Raw genomic sequence first — 22,615 nt, forward strand, 5'->3', positions numbered from 1 at the left:
GGAGTTGGCAATTTCAAAATCCACAGTGCCGTCCAGCAGACTGAAAATTCCATAAGAGTTGGTGTTGTAGTCTTGAGTCCAAAGGCATTTTCCCTCTTTTTCAGAGGACCTCAGTTTTTTCTCTTCAGGCTGTCAACTGATTGAACAAACACCGCCCCACATTATGGAGGGTAATGTACTTTACTCAGAGCCTCCCGATTAAATGTTAGTCACATCTAAAAATACCTTCACAGCCACACGAAGACTGGTGTTTGACCAAACGACTGATCGCCATAGCGTAGTTGACACATAAAATGAGCGATCACAGGAGTCCTACTGTAGAGTAAATGCATAAGGTGGTAGTTGAAATACAAGTGCCGACAGTGAAATGAAAAGAAGCAGGAAGTAAATATTGGACTCTGAATGTATAACATGTTGTGACTGGATGCAGGAATGTGAAGGGGAAAAAGAAATCAATTTCTCTCAGGGTTCAGAATCCATACACTGAATGAGGGGCCTCTTCCTGGGATACAGAATAGTGGAGGGAGCAATTTGGGGTAGGAAACAATACTTCCGTTTGAGATAGTCTGTGCTTGAGTTCCATTAGACAAAAATACTTTTGTCTAAAACATTAAAGAGAGGACTGGGAAAGAGAAATAAGTGTGGTAGTTGTCAGTTTAAAGGTAAGTTAAGCTTCACGGGGGAAACACAATCCAGGCCCCTGCAGCTTCCCTCACAGGTTGTGAGTCTGCCCATGAGCAAGTCACTGCAAGAGTTGTTTGTTCCCTTAGTCCCTGAGGAGTTCAGGAGTCATGCTCACTCCCACACAGAAGTCACCTATTTGAGCTGACAGAACATTCACAGGTTAGTTAGGGGCATCTCGTCCTGTTCTTTATGAGGTCCCCTGCAATGAGGCTGGAACCAGGGACAGGGGACAAAGGCCAGGGTTTATGGGTCCACAGAGCCCATCCCCAGCAGTTAACCTAACTGCAAAAAAATGTTTCCAGTAGTTTTACTGTCTGGTTCCATTTGGTCATTTCCCCTCAGAATGTACTCAGTCATAATAATTATCATGCTCATTTCAGGATAAACTGCTGTTGAACTGGACTTAGTCTTAAAGGTTTGGAGGTACAATAACCTTAACTAATGCAGAGAGAACTGCTTTTAAAAAAATATGAATAAAAGTTATTTTCAGTTGATTAGATATGTTTTCATGTGAATCAATTTGTGTTTATAATTTATTTTTTTTAAAGGTAACTCACTATAAGCCTCTGATTTACAAATTGATATCAGAAAATCCCCCCCTACTTTACTCTAAAAAGCTCCATGCTGGCTGACATATGGTCTGACATATTTAGACCACAGATACTCTATATCCTTTTTATTATTATATATATGGTATATTATTTTATCAAATACTATAAAATGACAAGCTTCACTAAGAAAATACTTTTCTGCTAAGCTCTCTCTTCAGAGCCCCCTTCATCTCGCTGTTCCTGAGGCTGTAGATGAGGGGGTTCAACATGGGGGCCACCACCATATAGAATACAGACACCACCTTGTTCTGGTCAGTTGAGTAGCAGGACTTGGGCATCACATAAATGAAGGTGATGGTCCCATAGAACAGAGTGACCGCTGTGAGGTGGGACGTGCAGGTGGAGAAGGCCTTGTGGCGACCCTCCGTGGAACGCATCTTCAGGATGGTGATGAGGATGCAGACGTAGGAGACCACTATGACACACACTGTGACTACGATGATGGAGCCAGATGTAAATGAGGGGACAGCTGCGGGGACGCTGCTATCAGAACAGGAGAGTTTAACTAAAGGAGCAAAGTCACAGAAGAAGTGATTGACTTGATTTGGTCCACAGAAGAGTAAAAAAGAGAAGCAAATAGTGAAAGAGGAAGCATTGAGAACACCACCTACGTAAGTCACCGCGAGTAGGCGAACACAAACTCGTGTGCACATTTTGGTTGAATAAAGCAGTGGGTTGCAGATTGCCACGAAGCGATCATAGGCCATGGCAGCCAGCAGGAAGCACTCACTTGACCCAAAGAAAACAGCTGAACCCAGCTGCACGGCACAGCCAAGATAGGAGATTGTATTTCTCTCCACCAGGAAGTTTGCAAGCAAGTTGGGAGTGACAGAAGATGAATAGCCTACGTCAGCCAAGGCCAAGTGGCTCAGAAAAAAATACATAGGGTGGTGAAGCTGAGAAGAGATCCTGATCAGAATGATTGTGCTCAGGTTGCCAGATATGGTCACCAGGTAGATGCTGAGGATGGTCGTGAAGAGGATGGCTCGAAGGACAGGGTCGTCGGTCAGGCCCAGTAAAATGAACCCTGTCACTGCAGTGCGGTTCCCACCCCCCAGGGAATCCATGAGGCAACGGCGCAGCTCCCCAAATGAACCTGTGCTGAAAACATTACAGCTGTTATAAATCTGATGGCTTCGTTTTCGTTAACACACAAAGAGGTTATTATAAACAAGTAAATATTCAAACCAAGTTTGGACTTTTTTTACTTCAGAGTAAAAAATTTATATTTTGCATATCGTTTTAGAGTAAAAGTTTGTGTATTTATGTATGTGAGTATTCTGTATTTTAAGAATTGTTATCAGCAGAAACTAGGAAACATTCAAATGTATACCCTTTTCTCTTTGTATATTTATAAAATGTATTTAAAGTAGCTTTAAAGCTAAAGATTAAAAACACAAGACTTACGTAAAGAACGAAAGGAATGGTAAAGCATAACAAAGGATAAAAATGTGTAAATATAGGCTATTTAATAGAGTCTTGAGCGATAGCTAACGTTATTGAATGCTTACTAAGTGGTGGGCACAGGGTTAAGAATTTTGTATATACAGTTTTTTAATTTCTATGAAGTAATATTAAACATTTTTATGTGATTTGTGGATGAAGAAACTGACCTAGAAAATATTAAGAAATTTATCTAAGTTTACATAGCATGTGGTTGAATCAAGATATGAATCCCAGACAGTTTGAATCTAGTTCATTCCTTTGATGACTACGGTATAAATGAAATTAAATAATACTTACGATGAAGCAAAGTCTCTTGGAAATGGGTGGATAACAAATCACGCTTCCTGCTTGAGGATAGCTAACGCATAAAAGAGGTCCTAGTTCATCACAAAGTTTACAATATCAGTAAAATAAGACCATTTTTTAAAAAGGAGAAATATAATTTTCTTAATAGGACAAATAAGAAATAGAATTTCAAATTAAGGTTAAAAATGAAAAGTCACCTTTTGTAAATTTATTATGTACATGCAATATTTACAATTAAAATATTGTCTTCTCAAGTAGATGTCAATCTAATTACTATGCAAAACATATTAAAATCTAGGGCATAATTAAACTACATTTATTCAAACAAAGCAAATCATTTACTAATGTAGCAGTGCTTTCTCACTGGAGAATTATAGAATAAAACAGTTTTATTTTTGACATAATGTACAGCTGAATGAAGTTCCAGGCTGAAAAGTTAAGAAGTTGACCCATGTCCACCCAGCGAGTGGCCGGATTGAATCTCATCACCATGTTTTCTGGCTTTGTATTCTGGACTTTGCCCATGGTATCTGCTTGTCTGTAAGCTGAAGCATTCAGAACGATAAATAAAGGAAGTCTTTCCACAAGATATTTACTAACAGTAAGTCCCAAAGCATCTCAAGGCTAGTGAATTTAGTAGCATTATTGCTGCGTTCCAAGTTTAGATGGTGTAAGAAGACCATGCGAGTTTCTGGTCTTGGGAGAGGATAAATGATGACTCCTGGTACCTGGAAGTATGCCTGTTTATATGCGCTAAATAGACTGCAGAAATGTAGGTTAATTCAGCTAAGGTCACTTGTTAGCTGCCGGCTGGGTTACATCTCCCTGTTTCTGCACAATGACTTGAGAGTACAGATAGAACTTTAGAGAATGGTATTAAGTCACAAAAGCCAAAATCCTACCTCTTGAAACAAGAATTCCTTCATCCTAGAGCAAGAAACTTAGTCATGGTTATATGGCAGCCATGCTATCTTATATTATTGTTTGTCTTTGGGAGTAAATCTCTGAAGATTCCAGAGACTGAAATGTGAATTTAAACCACCAGGGAGCATTATCACATTCTTCAGTAAATATTGAGCAGTTCCCTTCACACAGACACAACTAATCTTTAAGGGTTCTGTCAATTCTCAAGTGATCTCTTTATTTTTTCTTTTTATCTTGGTAATGGTGTACGTTCATTTGATGATTATTGGGAGTGTAATGTAATAAATTCTGGCTAAATATTAGCTCTAAGTATACTTTGATATTTCAGGTTAAGGAATACTAAAAATATATAACTTGCGCTCCATTCGTTCAAAATGTGTCCATTTTGTATTTTATAGTGATATCAGTAAGGCACTCGATTAGGGTACCTGGGGTAAGGGGGTGGAATGCCATGTAAAGTTGAATTTTGAATAACACGAGTTTTTAAACATGTATACATCTTTTTCTAGCAAAAAGTTTTAAACGAGGATCTTTAAAATTGTGTATACATAGGGAACTGTGTAGTAAAAAGATATTTGGGATGACTTCCTGATCAAACTTAGCCTGCATGCCTCAAAGGGATGACTACTGACTAGGGGTTTTTCCGACTGGAAGGATGATGGTAGAAACAGCTGTCTTCAACCTGAACACTCAATCTAATTCTCTTCCTAAACCAAACTGTAGAAAGTCCTGTCTTACCTTCCTGATGCACCCTTGATGGATTTTCCAGTAAGAACACTAACCAGCCTTCATTCAGACTTGACTCCTTACCGAGCACTGTGCTTGATTTTTTAGTTACATTTTCTCTTTTAATCCTCATAATAATTTGATGGACTAAGTATTTCCATTTTTTTAACTTTACCAAGACAGAACTAAGGCTTAGATTAAGCCACTTGTCCAGATGTGCTCAAATGGTAAAACTAAATCCTGGTTCAAAATTCAGGTCAGACTAAATGCTAGAAGGTGTTCTCTTAACTAGAACTGCCGCCTGGGCAACAAGATTTGAGTGCCTCAGTGATGACCACTGGTTCCCAGCCAGTCCTTGATTTCGTTTTCTCTCTCTGCTTAATGCTGCCTAATTCCCTAAAACTGACGGGGCCCACTGTCTGGCCCTGAGTGATGTAGTTTTTGGAATGTTGGTGAGGTTGGTGGGGTCCAAAGCTGACAGCCAAGAAAGAATTCTTGAGACGTCTTTGGTGCAGAAAGGTGGTTTTATTAAACCATGGGGACAGGACCCATGAGCAGAAAGAGCTGCTGCCCCACGGTTGTGAGGGGTGGCTGATTATATACTTGAGAGTTGGGGGAGGTAAGGAAAAGAGAGGTTTCAAAAGGATTTTCATATGTTAAAGACTAGCAGGATACTGGAGGTTTTGCCATTGTCCAGCTAAGGTTGTTTTTCCCCTCTAGCAAGACATTAACATGAAGACAGTTGGGAGCTTCCTGAAGAAATATCACGCACTTCGCACCCAGGAGTTGGGGGGGGGGGGTTGCAGGATGTCAGCTTGTGCTTTGTCCTTAACTAGCCTTCTGCTCCTTCATCACTATGTTCATCAATAACCAGCTCTTGTTGATTTTACCTCCTAAGTTCCTATCAAATGTGTCCGCTCCTTGCATCTCAATGATGTGGGAAACAAAGGCAGAAGAAAAAGTTGTAAATTTCCTTTCTACCTACAGCCCACTGACAAGTCCTTGAAACAGGCAGAGTGACATTCCTCTAGGGACTCAGCTGCCTCACTGTTAATACTTTGCTAAGGGAAAAAGGCAATCTCATCCCAACCCCCAGGATCCTGTAAGTCTACTTTAACATATAAAAATTCCTTTAGAAATTTTATCTCTAAGTCCCCCAAGATACGTGTTGGCAATCATCTCCCAAGCATATGGCCCACCAATATACATCTGGAGGTCTTATTGATGGGGTTTTGAAATATAAGTGAGGTTCAGTGGGGTGAGGTCCGGAGCCGACAACCAAGACAGAATTCTTGAGACATCTTTTGTGCAAAATGGTAGTTTTATTAAAGCACGGGGACCGGACCCATGGGCAGAAAGAGCTGTTACACTGTGGCCCTGAGGAGTGGCTGATTATATACTCAGGAGTCGGGGAGGTGAGAACAAAGGGAGTGTCTAGAAGGACTGTCGTATGCTAAAAAGACTCTTAGGATACTGGAGGACTGGTTATGGTCAAGCCAAGGCTGTTTTTCCCTCTAATGAAGCACTAACATGGTGACAGTTGGGAGTTTCCTGGAGGAATGTTACATTCCTCCTATCGCATGTCTTTGTCAATGGGTTGCAGGTTCAAAAGAAATTCAGTTTTGTTTACATTTTCTTCTGCCTCAGCCTCCCTCAGTTTCACGGAGGGGAGGGTGATGTCAGGGCTTCAGGAAACTGAGTTATGGGTCTCTGGAAGTTAGGCTATTGATAAGAAAGCTTTTTCCTTGTAAATCTCTAAGATATTTGCAAACTGAGGGAGACTCCTGGCCCTCAGGGCTGTGATCTCTCTCAGTTAACCACTTGTTCTTCCTTTAGGGCAGCCAGGAGTGCCTGAGGAATGTCTCACATATCACAAGGGGGGGGGAGTAGGGCGCCAGCTTCTCTTTGTCCTCAGCTAGCCTTCTGCTCCCCTCATCATAGTGACTAAGGTTTTATTAGACGGTAATAAATGACCTTTTCCCAACAGTAGCTAGCCCCCTCAAGGTCCTGGAAACCTTGCTTCCAAAATTCCCTGGAGACTTACACTCTCCCTAACTCCCTTCCAACTTGAAAGTATATAACGGGCCACTCCTCAGGACCCCAGTGCAGCTCTTTCTGCCCACGGGTCCGGTCCCCATGCTTTAATAAAACCATCTTTTTTGCACCAAAGGTGTCTCAGAATTCTTTCTTGGCCATCAGCTTCAAACCCTAAAGTCTTTCCTACATCGTCAACACAGCAATAGCTGTCCTTATTGATTTTCCTGTATGCACATTTGCTCTTCCAACACAACACCAGAGGGGGTTATTTATTGAAAGGATTAAATATTATTCATTTTTTGCACTATCGAATAATTACGGGCCCTTAGTTGCAGTGGCTTATAAAGCAAACAGTGGCCCACTGACCAGTTCTTCACAAATCCAAATTCCAACTCCCTGCAGGGAACCACTTTTGACGCTTTAAACTAGTTCATGTTGGACATACCCCAGTGTCTGTAAATAATACGCTTTCCTAAAGAAAAATTAGGATTTCTATCTGTGTTTTGCTTGTGATATTGTGATGAATAATAAGAAATATGTTTGGTCTTAGTCTTGGTTTCTAGCACTGACCTCTTAAAACTTTCAAAATTTCTGAAGTGGTGAGAGCAACTAGGAGTCTTTTGTTATGTTAATGAGGTGACTCTGGGATTGCAGGTTGGGATTGGGCTGTAGCCAGGGGAGACCACCATGTGATTAGAGGGGTGGAACTTCCCAGTCCACCCCCTGACTACTGGGGAGGAGAGAGAGGCTGGGTACTGAATCAGCTACCTTAAACAGTCAGGCCCAGGTACTGAAGCTTCCAGAAAACCCCAGAGGGAGTGGCTGGGAGAGCTTCCAGGTTGGTGAACTCCGGGAGCTGTGGAGAGAGTGGTGAGCTCGGAGAGCATGGAAGCTCCACACCCTTTCCCCATCCCTTGCCCTGTGCGTCTCTTCCATCTGACGTTTCCTGAGTTAGATCCTTATGTAATAAATCGGTAATCTAATATGTAAAATGTTTCTTTGAGTTCTGTGAGCTGCTGTTGCAAATTAATCAAACCTGAGGTGGGGGTTGTGGGAACCTATAACCGAGAGCCAGTCAGCCAGAAGTACAGGTGACACGCTGGATTTGTGCCTGTTGTCTGAAGCAGGGGTTGTGGGAACCTCTCCTCTGTAGCTGGTGGGTCAGACGCACAGGTGGTCCCTGGATTTGGAATCGGCAGCTGAAGTGAGGTGGGGGGGGGTTGTGGGACTGTGCCCTGAACCTGTAGGATCTGATGTTCTCTCCAGGTAGATAGTGTCAGAATTGAGTTGAACTGTATGACAGTCAATGTCCGTAGAAGTACTTGGTGGTTCCGGGGAGGATGCCCCCCCCCACACTAGAAATAATGACTAGAACTTTTACTGCTATTTTCCCTATTTATTTAATTTGAACATAATTGTTACAAGGAGAAAAACAGTGGTTTTTCCAAGTCTGAGAATTACTACAGATATTATTGGTTGCGTTAATTATAACAAGGTCAGAACAGAATAATCAAGGGTTAGCTATCAAAACAATAAGTTTAGTTCAGTATTTTACAAAAATAAAAGAAAAATTAATTTATCACAGCTGACAAGCAAGTATCAAGTTTGAAAGATACACAGCAATAAACAAGTAGAGGTAAAGTAGAATCTCACAGGCAAGTCTTTTAACAATAAGCATCTCAACATTATTCTAGCTGAGTAAGAGATATGAATCTTAGCCCCTCAAAATAGGTCTTCAGTTCCTTTAATTATACACATGTGAGAAATATTTTTCCAACATTTTGTTCGTATCTATACAGCAAGATGTAATGGCGAACTCAGTTCATTTTTGTCTCAGAGTCTATTGTTACTTAAAAATGCAGTTTCTTAATCTTTTGAATTTGCGCTACTGATGTGAGCCCTCTGGTCGTAACTCTAATCAAGGCTGATTTAAATAACTTGGCAGTTAAAATTTGTATTTCTATAGGTTATACCATTTTTTCTTGGTCCAAAGTTTTTATATAGTCATCAATTGGCATTCTGCACGCCTCCACCGTTCATGTTCATACACACACATATACGTTCCTCCCCTTGCATTCTTCATGATCTTGGATTTAGTAATGGATACTTAGGAATGATATCAACAACATGAGCAACAAAAGAAAATATAGGTAAATTTGCTTCATTAAAGTTAAAACTTTAGTGCTTTGAAGGAAACAATCAATGAAGAAACAACACATAGAATAGGAGAAAATATTTGCATGTCATATCTAATTAGATCCTTGTATCAAATTATAAAGAACACTTTCAATTCAAGACAAATAACTCTGTTTTTTAAAAGATTTTATTTTTAAGTAGTATCTACACCCAGTGTGGGGCTCAAACTCACAACCCCGAGATCAAGAGTGGCAAGTTCTGCCTGAGGCAGCCGGCCACCCCACAAGTAACCCAATTTAAGGTGGGCATTGTGGGGCACCTGGGTGGCTCCATCAGTTGAGTGTCAGACTCTTGATTGCAGCTCAGGTCATGATCTCAGGGTTGTGAGATCGAGCCCTGTGTGGGGCTCCACTGGGTGTGGAGCCTGCTTGGGATTCTCTCTCTCCCTCTGCCTCTCCCTCTCATTCTCCCTCCAAAAAAAAAAATCAAATGGGCACTGTCCTGCTTCTGGAACCTTGGCCCCTTCACTGTTGCAGCTGTCGCAGATGCCTCTGTGACTCACTGTTTTTCACTAGCAGAGGAGGAAAGAATGTTTGCACTAGAATTTACTGTCACTACTACTACTCTGATGCTACTCTTATTTTTTATTATCATTATTATTCAGTCCTACTAGTCTGGTGGCTCTGAAGCCAGGGCTTACTTATCTTATTGCAATTATAAGCAAAGACATGTTCAAGCTCATTAGAACAATTACTTACCTTTGATGTGGAAGTTGTTTTGCTGAAACTAGACTTTGGGTTTGGATTAGTTGGTGCAGAGTAGATGGTTTTAATGACTCCTTGGGGAGCAGGGCAGCCTTAGCTCATAGTCAATTTCAGAGACCGCACTGAGTCTGAGGATTAGTTCAGGGATTCACATCTCCTCTATCTGGAACTGAAGCTGAGGTGCAGAACTGAAGACTAGCCCCAGAGACCTGGTAGGTGAGACACTGTCTCTGCCTGTCTCTGTCTCCCCAACCGCTCAAGGTAATACATCTGCAAGGCTCGGCACCTCCCCCAGATAACAGGGGCATTAGACCAACAGGGGATGTCATTAATTCTTAACTCTCTCTCTCTCTCTCTATATATATATATGTATATGTATATATATATATACACATTCTTAACCATATATATATATATATATATATATATATATACACACACACACACACACACACACACACACACATTCAAACAGAAATTACTGGAGAAATTCATCTTCTCCCACTTTGCGGCCTGAAACTCCCTGGCTCTTTGAAATTAAACAAACCTGGCATCTTTAATAAAAATTCTAAAATCTCTGTTAACGGCTTTATGGATGACTGGTAAGTACTGTCAGAATCTGAAGCTTGCCCCACCACCGAGAGGGGCCATCTGGGCAGGTTTCATTCAGGAATCAACATAGGCTTGAAAATAATCTCCCACGTCAGCTGCATTCTGGCAAATGTACACATGTCGACTAAGTGAGAGATGAGAAAGATTCTAGGAAGGGTAGGATGTAGGTTTCAAGCAAATAGAATCTGACTTACAGTGAAGCTAGGAGAGCATAAATGAGGCTAAAGAAGGCATTTTTAAACTCCTATAAAAAGATGACCTTTGTAGAAATAACCCATGGCCAGAAAGATACCGAATCTTTTGCTAGGTTGTTGTACAGTAAAACAATTATCGACATTTTCACGTTCCATCATCACAGATGTCCTGTCCTGTTCTGTCCTGTTTTATCAGATTGCTTTTCTCAGCTGAGTTCTCTAATAGTTAAGGGGATGAATATTTCAATTTTTTTCTTTTCAAGTTACACACAAAGTGTATTTTAAGCTCGTACATTTACAAATTAAGTACTCAGGGGAGGAGTATCCAAACACATAATAATAGTACAAAAACAAATTCAAAAGCAATATGAAATGTGCTAAAAAGGAATTTGAAATTGAGCATAACTAAGTACATGGACTGAAGCACAAAGGTCTTCTGACTTAACTGCATGTGTTTGTGAATAAGACAAAATAATTCTGGAAATAGAATGGCTGGAGACCATCATGGAGCTGAGTATGTAACAGAGCATGTGTGTAACATACAAGGAGAATATGTAACATTTGAAGCAAGAATTAGCTATTTAGTGCTATAGTTCTAGGTATTCAGTTGGTCAATAAAGGGCATTTTTTCACATAAATTGGTACTGAAAGCAGTAGGAAAGAAAAGGATGTGAGGGTTCCGTCCAGCAGTGAACACACGGTGAGCTCTTGGAGTGCCTGTACATGGGGAGAGGATATATGTGGAGTACCAAATGCCAACATCTTATTATCTGATTCATTCAATCTTTATCCATCTTACCATCATGCTTTAAGTCATATGAAGATGTCAACAGTGCCATGCCAGTGATATCTTCTTCTTTTCGAGTTTGAAAATATATTTATTCTATCTTTCACAACTGAGTAATGATTTGGCTAGTTATAGAATTCTTGGCTGGAAAGAAATACTTTTACATTGGCATTTTGAACCAATGGATTGTCTTCCGGTTTTGAGCATAGCTGTTGTGAGGTGTGTTGATGCTTTTCTAATACCGTTTTAAAAATCTCTCTCTCTCTCTCTCTCTGTAAAGTTTTTAGGATTTGAAATTTTATGATGATATAACTTGGTGTGTGACTTTTTTCACGTACTAAACTGGGTAGCTGATATTTTAATATCTTCTTAGATAAAGATCAAAGCATGGTATAGCATCAGAATTCCTTCCATTGAACATTTTAGACCATCCTTTTACCCAGATGTTTTTATTCTTCAGAAATCAATTGCTACAGTTGTTCTCTAACGTAGGTGGAGTGTTACCAGAAGGCATGTCTGTAGTGGTGTAATTCAAGGAAGGAGCGAGAGAAAATAGCACAAGAAAAAATCCATAGGAGCAATTGTCATTTAAAAAAAAAATCATGTTCACTGTTTGTACACATTAACAACTTGGGAGTTCTCTGTATGGAACTGACACCAGAACTGTGCTGAAGCAAAGCTATTTACATCTAATCTCAGTCCCTCTGATTATTCATTGTTTTCCTCAATGTCTGCTATTTTCTCACTTCCCACCTTCATCCAGAAGAAAAAAATTCAAGAACAAACAAAATGAAAAAATTCGGTGCACCAGACCCAAACACCTCCTCCATGAGTTCCCAGAAGATCAAGAACATCAGAGGTCCCTCTTTGTGTTTTTCTTAGTATTGAATGTCGTCAGCCTGGCACTGACACAGGAGACAATTCTGATACCCCCATTTGGTTGCAATTTCCCTTGTCTCATGCACATTTTAGTCTGCAGGGGGCGCTGTCTTTCTGCATACTGCACCATCTCCTGTTCCAGAGCACAACCGATGTGGCCATGGGCACCTTTATACAGATTCATTTCTTACGTGCTCTGCTCACCAGGGATGATTGTCTCCTGGCCAGAGTATCCTATGGCGAATCCATGTCCATTGGTCACCTTGTGAGCTATGCAATAGTGGTGTGTAAAGAAATCCAAAATAACTTGCTGGCCAGGACTCCCTTGAGTTCAAGGGCACATGTAATGGTAGCCTCTCTCCTGCTGCTTGCTGACTGGACCATCATCCATCTCTTGTCTTATGGAGTCCCACGGACTCTAGCTCTTGGATATTAGGGGTTCTGATCAACAGAGAACCAGCCTTTTTTTTTTTTTTTTTTTTTTTTTTAGTGTCTCTGTAAAGATCCCTAGTGCTATTAGGACTGTTTTCATCTCCCCCAACCTGGCTTTAGTCCCAATGATTCTCCTCTCTGAAACCCTTTTTTAGCTACATTTTCCACTTCTCATTCCTGGGTCTATCCAACTTTCTTGTTTGAAATTCCAAAACAAACTGGCTCAAGCCTTGTCCTGACTCGGACGGGGTGACCCTGGCCACGAGCATACCGAATCCCCTGTCACACACCTCAAGGCATTGTTAGGGAAGGAATTTCCCAGAGACAGCACCAGAGATAAAGACGGTTGAACGTACTTCAAAGGAAAGCAGTTCTTGCTGTTAATAATCAAACTGAACTGGTGTCGCATGGCCTTAGAAACAGGGATACTATGAATTACAAAAATAATTATTTATCAAATGCAGAAAATCAAAATGTTTTACATAAAACAAAAGTAACCATCCATATTAGAAATTTTATTTAGTGGTTGTTTATTGTTTTCTCAAATAAAAATTTTCTTTATACCACTCCTTTTTTCTCTGTTGCACTCTGGGGGGGGTCTTTGGGTGGTAAATACAGACGGCATTCGTTTCTCAGGTTTGTAACATACCTTGTTTATTTTGAGCTTACGTAGTCAACAGCAAAAATCCTGAGTTACTTCATCTGCAGGCTTTGCTATCTGAAGGAAAATACACATCAAATTAAGTTTAATTTCCAAGTACTAGGTGTATCATTTTATTGCAAAATGATTTTCTCTTGTACACCTTCCTGAACAAATCCTACAGGTCAATATGTTGATGTCACTCAAATCAGTCACGGACAGATGCCATCAATCAGGCATCTGAATTACAATATCCCCAGTATAATCACAGCCCAAATTGTCTCTCTTCTCAGATCATAAAGAGGCCTTCCTCAAGCCAGGTAACGGAACCATTTAATGGGAAGTCACGGCATGGGCATGACTCACAAATACAAGGACAGTAAATACAAGAGTGAAGAAGCCTTTCTTTACTCTGAAGGTTGAACTTTTCCGCTCAGATGATAACACCCACATTTCTTCCGGGCCTATTTAAATTTTGGTAACATTAGGACAGAAGTATAAGTGAACATTCCCAGTTGCTTAACTTACTCCACACTGTTAATATGGGGACTTTCCACCAAGGAAAATCTAAATGTATAATTAAGTCTCAGACCAAATGCGACAGCTGCTCCAAGGCAAACATGGTAATTCAGAGCACCCAGCAACTCACAGTTCAGCCAGGGAATCATCACACCTGTATGAGTTCCTGGTTGTAGGAGAACAAAGTATTAGCGGTTTTGAGTTATGCCTCTGACACCTTTACTACTAGTCACTGCCTGCAGGCGTTAACATTACCAAGACTCTTGCATCCCCAGAGAATGTCCGCTCTTAAAGTTTGGCCCCAGCTGAATGCATGAATCATTTGTGTACCTTCCTTCAATTCAGGTCCTTCCTAAAAATTGCAATTAAATCTCATGACCCAGAGATTCTCCTTGATACCTTCCCCTTCAGAATCTCGCTGGTGACTATCTGAGACTCCTAGATCTAGAACTTCTTTCCCAGTTGTGGGAAAGGGGGCACAGTGTAAGTTCTGGCCCCAAACTGCCATGGCTGGTTTCCCTCAGCTTTGTTGGTATCAGTTTCTCTCCTCACCTTCCCCCTGCTGGGCACTTGCTCAGACAAGATGTAAGTGTCACCTGCTTTCTGCAAGAACAGCCTTTAAGAGGCCTAGCTGTCCCCCCTTCTCTCCCCCAGATATGTAATTCCTATAATTGGCTCATTTGAGAATTAGAATTCCATAGAAAAACCAATTCCTGATAAAAAGCACATTGATTATCATTTGGCCTGGGACTGGACACAAGATGTGACAGAAAAGGCAGTAGTTCAGCTGACTCTGCCTCTGTGCCTTACTCCAGCCTTCACGATAGGCCTATAGTCCTAGGGACTCTCAAAATAGAAGTCCTGTTGCTTGGTGTCAGGGTAACCTGCTTGCGGTCAGATATGGCATTTGCAAAACCATGGACTTCTTCGACTCAGCAAATCAAACCTACATTTCACTCTATGCTATTGCCTACAAATTCTGTCCTCTAAGCAGAATGAAAAGTCATACATTTACCTGCTACAAGTTATTTAAATTGGCAAAGTTGACTGGAAAAGGCCACTGGAACCATGTCTCTAGGTCTGACACAAGCACATTTCTCTCCCAGCTTCCTCCTGTTTGGTGTGAATTAATGAACTTGGGAAATGCAGAGAGACAGCAAATGAGCTTTCCGGTTGGAGACTGTTCTCGCCTTAGCTCTGGCTTGCTTTGAAGGCCGACGTTGAGGGCAGTGTGCTTTGCAGTGATGCTTTATGGGATGTGCCACGTCACTTCATTAATGACTTAGAGGGCCAGGTTCCAAAAACTGGAGAACTGCCCCTAGCCACATCCAGTGTACCGATTGCCCCAATTTCAGTCTGGAGGGAAATGGGGAAGGGAGAGAGAAAGGGAAGGAGGCCTATGGAACCATTAGAACATTTAGTTCCTGACCTGGCTTTGAATATGATTTTATTCCTTCATTTGGTCAAACAGGAAATATACAGCCATAGGAAAAATGAAGACTGCTCTTTCATTGTCTGTTGTGATAAATATGCTAGCCAAGGCCACCTTTTCTTTGCAAATGAAAATGTCCCATATGTACATCCTAGTCATATAATCTTTGCATGACCTTACCCTGTCCCCTAGAAAACATTCCCTGGGCACCCTCCCCAGCCACAACTTCAAGTCCACTCACTGCACATGCCCTGCTAGGGGCATGAAGACAGTTCCGAGTATCACACCGAAGGCTGTGTACTTGAGAATCTTCCCGAGTGCCTGCACCAAAGCATCAGAATGCGAGTCCTGTCATCATTAGCTACCAGGATGATTCAGGGATTTTATTCCCCAAGGTGGCTTGAATCAAATGTAAAGTATCTCCTAGAAACTCTGTATATAGTGTTCCCTTGGTACCCAGGAAGCTCTGAAATAACAAGAGATAACAGACTCATGACGTTTTATAAATACTCACAGGTTTGTCGGGATGGAACACAGAAACCAAGTCTTCCAGTCAGGCATGACGAAGTCTGTTTGTCTCACTGGAAATACTCAAAGTGGATGCTTCCAGAACGTTGGAAATCCTGACTGACTGCCTGATAGGTGCTTGGTAAGTTTTATTCATTTCCAAGGCTGCCATGATGAAAGCTACAAGGCAGTCGAGAGAAGGGGTTCAGGGCTGGGGCTGTGACGAGGACAGGGCTTTAGGACAGGTATGCTTTGCTTCCATCAGAGAAGCAAATGGGGAAGGGTTGAGTGACTCTTACTTGGAAAAGCTGGGTTTTTTGTCAGTGTGCTGTTCTCTTAGGAAACCGTAGCACGGGCCTGATAAGCTCAGGAAGCCTCTGAAATCGTATGCAGAATTTGTGTGAGTGAGACTTTCCCCGAAACACATACTTCGTTTTTACCAGATTCTCAAAGTAGTTCGTGTGCCCCTCCCTACCCGGGGGTCAAGAAGAGTTCTTAGGTTAGTCAACAAAGTCGTTGGAATTGTTCAAACTGTGAATGGCAAAACACAAACCAATACTCCCAACTACCAAACCTTGACTATATTAGTTAAACACAGTAGATTTTCAAGTGCCTGAACAAACGAAGAAGAAGCATGACTGAACTCATTTTAGATTTCCTCATAGGAATCTAAATTCGCAAATAAATAGATATTAATATATATACATAAATTGTATCATAAAGAAATCATAACGGGGAGGCAGTGTAGTTTAGGCTGAAGACTCTAGAATCATCCTACTCGGTTTCACATCCTGTCTCATCTACTTTCTCTACTTTGTGAATTTGGAAAAAACTACTGAATATTTCTGTGCCTCAGTTTCCTCATTAAGAAAATGGGGGAAGTGATAATTATATACTAAATAAAATAATGTATAAAGTAGAATGAATGAATCTTGGCATGTTAAAAGTATTTAAATAATCACTGGTTATTATCACTAAGTTTGAGAGTCGTTAATTAGAATGCTATTTTATTTTTTAAAGGGACTGTAAGTTTTCTCTTAGGTAGAAAATTACAAGTCAAATATTTGTTATGAGAAATTTATTATTTTGTTTTTCCTAGAATTTGTCATCAGGTCTAGCTATATTCTAAGAACTAACAGACTAAATATTATCAGTAAGCCTCAAACTAAATTTCCCATGAAGAAAATCAGAGTACATACTGGGTTGAAAACTGTTAAGAAACAGCATTCAATTAGAAGATTTTTGAATCAAAAAAAAAAAAAAAGCATTTCCATAGGATAAATGATGAATTAGTATTTTGCTCTTCAAAAAGAAATTTTAAAAAATCTAGAAATTCGAATGCATTAACCAGGAACTGAATTGGCAAATGTGCAATTATGTCAATGATACTAACATAGGAAAAGTATTCTGTCGTGCAAGAGCTGATCGATACAGCTAGAGTCAGTCCATTGGCTCTTTGGGTCCTTCTAGAGTTACTAACTTGTTCTGCATCACAGTTGAAGTGAGAACCATTATACTTTGGATGGAGGCAGGGAGTTTTGACCCATTCTAGAAATAAATAAGAAAGAATGTCTTCTTGCCTTTAAATGGCACAGAATCCAGAACAACAAACATTTTACTGCGTAAGATTGTTTATGTGCGACTCCTGAAGGTCTCAATGTTCGGTTTTGCTTTAAGCAATTACTGAGAGAAATAAGACCACAGCAAAATAGGGCATGTCTATCCTAAATAAGCCAGGAGTGTTAGAAACGCCCGTACTTAAACAGTTCCTTACCATGGCCTGATATGAGCTAGCCTGGACGTCTTAGGGCACCTATGACGACTGCTCCTATCCCCAGACCTTAAAGATATAATTTTCCCGAAGATCTATCCTTGAACCCTTGCTGTTTCCTATTTCTCTGTCCCTGAATGGTCTCATGGATTCCCACAGCTTCTGCCATCTTCTGCCCATTAATGGCTCCCACGTCAATATTGCTATCTGCGCCTGTGTGGTAGCCATCCAGCACCGCTCAGACTGAATTCAGCCCCCTTCCCTCCTGCTCCACTCCTAGCCCAGACTTTCTCTTTCTATGAAAGCACTACCTCACAGTGACTTGTTATAAATACAGTGGGAAATCTGCTTCTTCTTCCCTTCATTATGTCCTCAACTTTATTGGTGCATGTGTGTGTGTGTATTTAAATTCTGTCAGATCCTTAGGAAAGAGAAAGAGAAGGTAAAATTTAATTAAACTATCAATTCTCAGGTTAACATTATCCTGGTCTCTCAGACTTAAAACTTGAATCTCGGTCGATTGCCAAGCAGCACAGACTCTGCCTTTGGGGTATCTCTCCTTCTTACCATCCTCGCTGGTGTCCCTACTGACGGCTCTCTCCCTCCCTTCAGTCTACTCTGCACACGCTCCCAAAGGAACTCCCTGGAAGCCCAGCTCCAGTCAAGTCATTCTGCTCTGATGTTTAATGGGTCCACATTCACTACTGATCTAGTTATTAAAATCTCCCTCACACGGGAAGCTCTACAATATGGCACCCCACCCCCATCCAGTTTGCTTCTCACTCCTGTCTTTCAGATGTACTTGCTCGTAACAGAAAGGATGCTCACAGTCCCCAGACATGCTCTGAGCTGCTCTGTCTCAACATTTGCTCAACTGTCCCTTGCTAAAATGCCTTCCTTGAATCCATCTTTCACTTTTTGAGGTTCTTTCTATTTTCCATGACCATCTCAGTTCATTCCAAAGGCTGCCTACTTCCTACAGGATGCAGACCAAACTCCTCAAAATGGGTGAGGCCCTCAATTATCTAGCCCAGACGTGCATTTACTTATAGGCAGTACTGTCCTTACAGCCAAACAAAAGGGAGCCTGCCTTGGCCACATTCTTTAGGGCAATTCTGGGCCTCTTCCTACTGTACCACACTCCATGGGACAAGGCCAAAGAGATGTGCCCCCCACCCCCTGGCTCATCCTATCCTTCCTTTCTAGACCATCTTCCAGGTACCAAGACCCTAAAATCCCATGCCCAGATGGCTCTCAGAGTCTACAAGAGTCTCTTTCCCAGATCGCCCTTAGAAGGGTAAGCCACAGTGCTGATGATGTCCCCATACTTAGGGCTTAAGAGAAGCCAAGGGATGGCTCTTTGCAGGGGTGTGAACAGATGCAAGCATGGGGGCTGGCACGTTCACATGCGTGCAGCCACAAGCGTGGGCTAGAGGCAGGTTCTCTCACCACCTCCTTCCAGCATGGAACGACAAGGATTCCGCCTTCCAGGTTATTGCAAAGGTGTACTTGTCGAGGAGGAGGGCTAGAGTACATCTTATTAATCGTTATCTTTACTTTTAACGTTTACTTATTAAGGCACAGATATGTAGGCCCCCATTTGTTATTCTTGCCCTGGGCCCTGCCAGTGTCAAAGACAGGCTTGCTTCTAGGGAGCCTGTGTTTTAACCACACCAAATACGTGCGGTTCTTTAAAGCCTTGTCTTTCTCAAACATCAGTTCCGCTGCACCGGCCGTTCTGTCATCTGTGTGCCTGAGAGTCCCCTGGGGCTTTCGGAGCACGCTTTAAGAGGCTGAAAGGTAAAAATTTGATCCCAGGGTCCTGGGATCGAGCCCCACATTGGGCTCCCTGCTCAGCAAGGAGCCTGCTTCTCCCTCTGCCTCTACTGCTTCCCCTGCTTGTGCTCTCTTGCTCTTTCTGTCAAGTAAATAAATAAAATCTTAAAAAAAAAAAAGGTAAAAATTGCCACCTTTGTCACTATTTTTAATACTACTCAGGAAGGACGAGCCAATACAAGGTGAAAAGAGGAGGGAATGAGAGATCCTATACAGAAGTGAGGGAAGAAGTTCATATCTTTTTCATGTTCTACGAATCTGTATATGAAAAACCCAAAAGAATCGACTAAGAACTATTTTTAAATCATAGGAAACTATAGTAAAGAAGATAGTTATAAAATTAATTTATAAAAATCAATAGCTTTTCTATATATAAACAGTCCTTAATTAAACCACAAAATGAAAAAACTTCCTTTACAATCGTTACAAAAAGATACAACATTTGTAAATAGACTTCAAAGAAACATATAGGATGTTTATCTGTAAGTTTAAAGAGAACTTTAAAACTGTTTAGGAAAGTCATTGATAAATGGCGTACATACCTTACAGAAGTTTGATTGTAAAGCTGTCAATTCTCAGCAAATTAACAAACCAATTCAACGCAATAGCATTCTAAGTGAAAACAGGATTATTTTTTTTTTTTGGAACTTGATAAAATAATGCCAAAGTTCATCTGGAAAATATACATGTGAGAATAGCGAGAAATTTTGTTACCCGATATCAAAATCAGTTCTATAGTACTGTATTTAAATGTTTGGTCCTTGTTCTAGAAGACACTACAAAGAAAACGAATCAGAAACTGACCCAAGGACTTATGAATGTTTTACTATATGATAAGGCTGGAGTTTCAAATCAACAAAATCAGCTGGAAAATTGTTTCACCAACAAATGGCATTAGAACACCTGGCTAGCTCTTTGGATAAATAAGTGAAAAGAGTTGACTACCTCATTCTTTATGTCAAAATTAAACTCCAGATAGAGCAAAGATTGTAATGAAAAATTAAATCCGGTAAATCCAGGAATAGAGCAAGAGATAATTTTAAACATCATTTTCAATTAAGGAAAGCTTATCTAACTATGTCACAAAGATCAGAATTCAAAAAGAAGATTGATAAAGTTGATGCCAAACCCTTTAAAATTTACTGTGCAGCACAAAGGAAAAAAATACCACACCAATGTTGAGTGACAAACTAAGAAATAATTTGCAACACATGTATCAAACAATGGCTGATTTCCTGAATAAACAAAGAGGCCCCGTAAATAAAAAGCTAAGAAAATGCTAATAGGAAAATTAGCAAGAGGACTGAACCGAAGTGAAAAAGAAATACACATGCAGATAATTGTTTGAAAAAAAGCTAATAACCCCTATTCATCATTTTTAAAAAGACAACATGCGTTGCCCAATATTCACCATCATGGTGGCAAAGGCTTAAAATTTGGTAAGATTTCGGGTTTGTGGGAAAACCAGCATTCTCGTACAGTCTTGCTGGGTGTGTAACTGGGTGCAACTTACTTGGAGGTCAATTGGTCAGTCTCCATCAAAAGAGAAAATGAATGGGCTCCGACTTCTCTGAGTCTGTTTCGGCAGAATAAAGCCCCGTGGCTCATGACATTCTTGAACCGTTGGGATCGTGAAGCCAAATTTCCGTCATCTGGCATTGGAACAAAGAGGTAAGAAGCTTTTATTTTTAGTCCAATCATTTTGAAGCCATATTTCTTCTTTTTCCAACAAGAGAGAGAACAAAATGGCAAGAGGCAATCGGACCACAGTGACAGAATTTGTCCTTATGGGATTCACAGACCGTCCGGAGCTCCAGCTGCCCCTCTTTGCGGTGTTCCTGGTCATTTATCTCATCACCTTGGTGGGAAACCTTGGCATGATTCTGCTCATCAAGGTGGATTTGAAGCTCCACACCCCCATGTATTATTTCCTCAGCCACCTGGCATTCATCGATGTCTGTTACTCATCTTCCATTGGGCCCAAGATGCTGCAAAATTTATTGGTGAAGAAAAAAACCATCTCCTTTTCAGGCTGCTTTGCCCAGCTGTACTTCTCCAGTGCTTTCGCCACCACCGAATGCTTCCTCTTGGCCACGATGGCCTATGACCGCTACATGGCTATCTGCAACCCCCTGATCTACACAGCCATTATGACCCAGCGGGTCTGCAAGGAGCTGGTGATAGGGGTCTACACCTACGGCTTCCTCAACTCTGTAATACAAACAGTTCTGACCTTCCAGTTGTCCTTCTGCGACTCCAACATCATCCACCACTTCTACTGTGCTGACCCCCCTCTCCTGGCCCTCTCCTGCTCCGACACCGGCAACAAAGAAAAGCAGCTCTTGATCTTCTCAGCAGTGAATCTCACTGGATCCCTCCTGACCGTCCTTATCTCCTACGTTTGCATCCTCTTTTCCATTATAAAAATCCAGTCTTCCGAAGGCAAGTGCAAGGCGTTTTCCACCTGCGCCTCCCACCTCACTGTGGTCATCATCTTCTACGGGACGTTGTTTTTCATGTACCTGCAGCAACCCAAAGCAGGGGATTCGTGGAAGTACAACAAAGTGGTCTCTGTGTTTTATAGTCTTGTAATTCCCCTGCTCAACCCTCTGATCTATACCCTGAGGAACACGGAAGTAAAGGACACCCTGAGAAAGATGCTGGAGGGCAAAGAGCCATAGTGAGCGAGTTGTCAGAACGTAGCTTTGGGAAAGTAGGCTATGCTGACACGGGGTAACCAACATGGTTGAAATTTTGCAGGCCCGTTGCCATGCAGCCAAGCCAGCTCGGATTTTTTTAGAGACCAAAAGTACCGGGCCACTTGCTTGACATGGTGATATTGAATCCAACCAATTACCGTGGACTAATCAGAATCGATTTACAAGCTACACAGTTAAGAGCTACACCCTTCCTCTGTTGACAATGAAGTGGCTTACTACCAATTAGGTAATAATATGAACTCTAAATCTGGAAAGATCCTCAAAAAGCAACATTCTGGGTGAAACTATAAATTTTTGAACCTGAGTACAAAACCCACACATGACTGACTGTGTTATTAGAAGCATTTTCTAGCTTAAAACGGCCTATATTGCAGCAAATCACTTGTTAGTCTTGAAACGTATTTCTTCATAACATATTACAATAGATGGTAGTTAAGTTTCAAGACCAGATCGTGAAAACTTATTTAATCTAAACGTAGTTGAAATACTGCGTGTTTAAAATGAACAGTAGAAGTAATAGTATTATAGCAAGAATAAGGGGAGGAAAGAACAGAAAAACTACGAATCAGTGAAATGTGGGGGGGTTTTGTTTGTTTAATTAGAAGTGATAAGGTTTAGGCTGCTTTCAGAGATGCTAAAAGTGGTTATTTAT

The 22,615-nt window shown here is 41.1% G+C and overlaps 2 protein-coding genes across 2 annotated transcripts; one reads left to right on the top strand and one right to left on the bottom strand.

Annotated features, from left to right (window-relative positions):
* Window positions 1-1,417: 1,417 nt before the first annotated feature.
* On the bottom strand, window positions 1,418-2,362 carry LOC103656450 (olfactory receptor 502). Its single transcript, XM_008683841.1, has one exon. It carries the CDS (start codon window positions 2,360-2,362, stop codon window positions 1,418-1,420), a length of 945 nt encoding a protein of 314 aa, XP_008682063.1.
* Window positions 2,363-20,982: 18,620 nt separating this feature from the next.
* On the top strand, window positions 20,983-22,320 carry LOC121102844 (olfactory receptor 1030-like). Its single transcript, XM_040630679.1, has one exon. The coding sequence runs from the start codon at window positions 20,989-20,991 to the stop codon at window positions 21,922-21,924; it is 936 nt and encodes a 311-aa protein (XP_040486613.1). The 5' UTR covers window positions 20,983-20,988; the 3' UTR covers window positions 21,925-22,320.
* The last annotated feature ends 295 nt before the right edge of the window (window positions 22,321-22,615 follow it).

This window comes from Ursus maritimus, unplaced genomic scaffold (genome assembly GCF_017311325.1).
Source record: "Ursus maritimus isolate PB19 unplaced genomic scaffold, ASM1731132v1 scaffold_16, whole genome shotgun sequence".
Taxonomy (NCBI): Eukaryota; Metazoa; Chordata; class Mammalia; order Carnivora; family Ursidae; genus Ursus; species Ursus maritimus.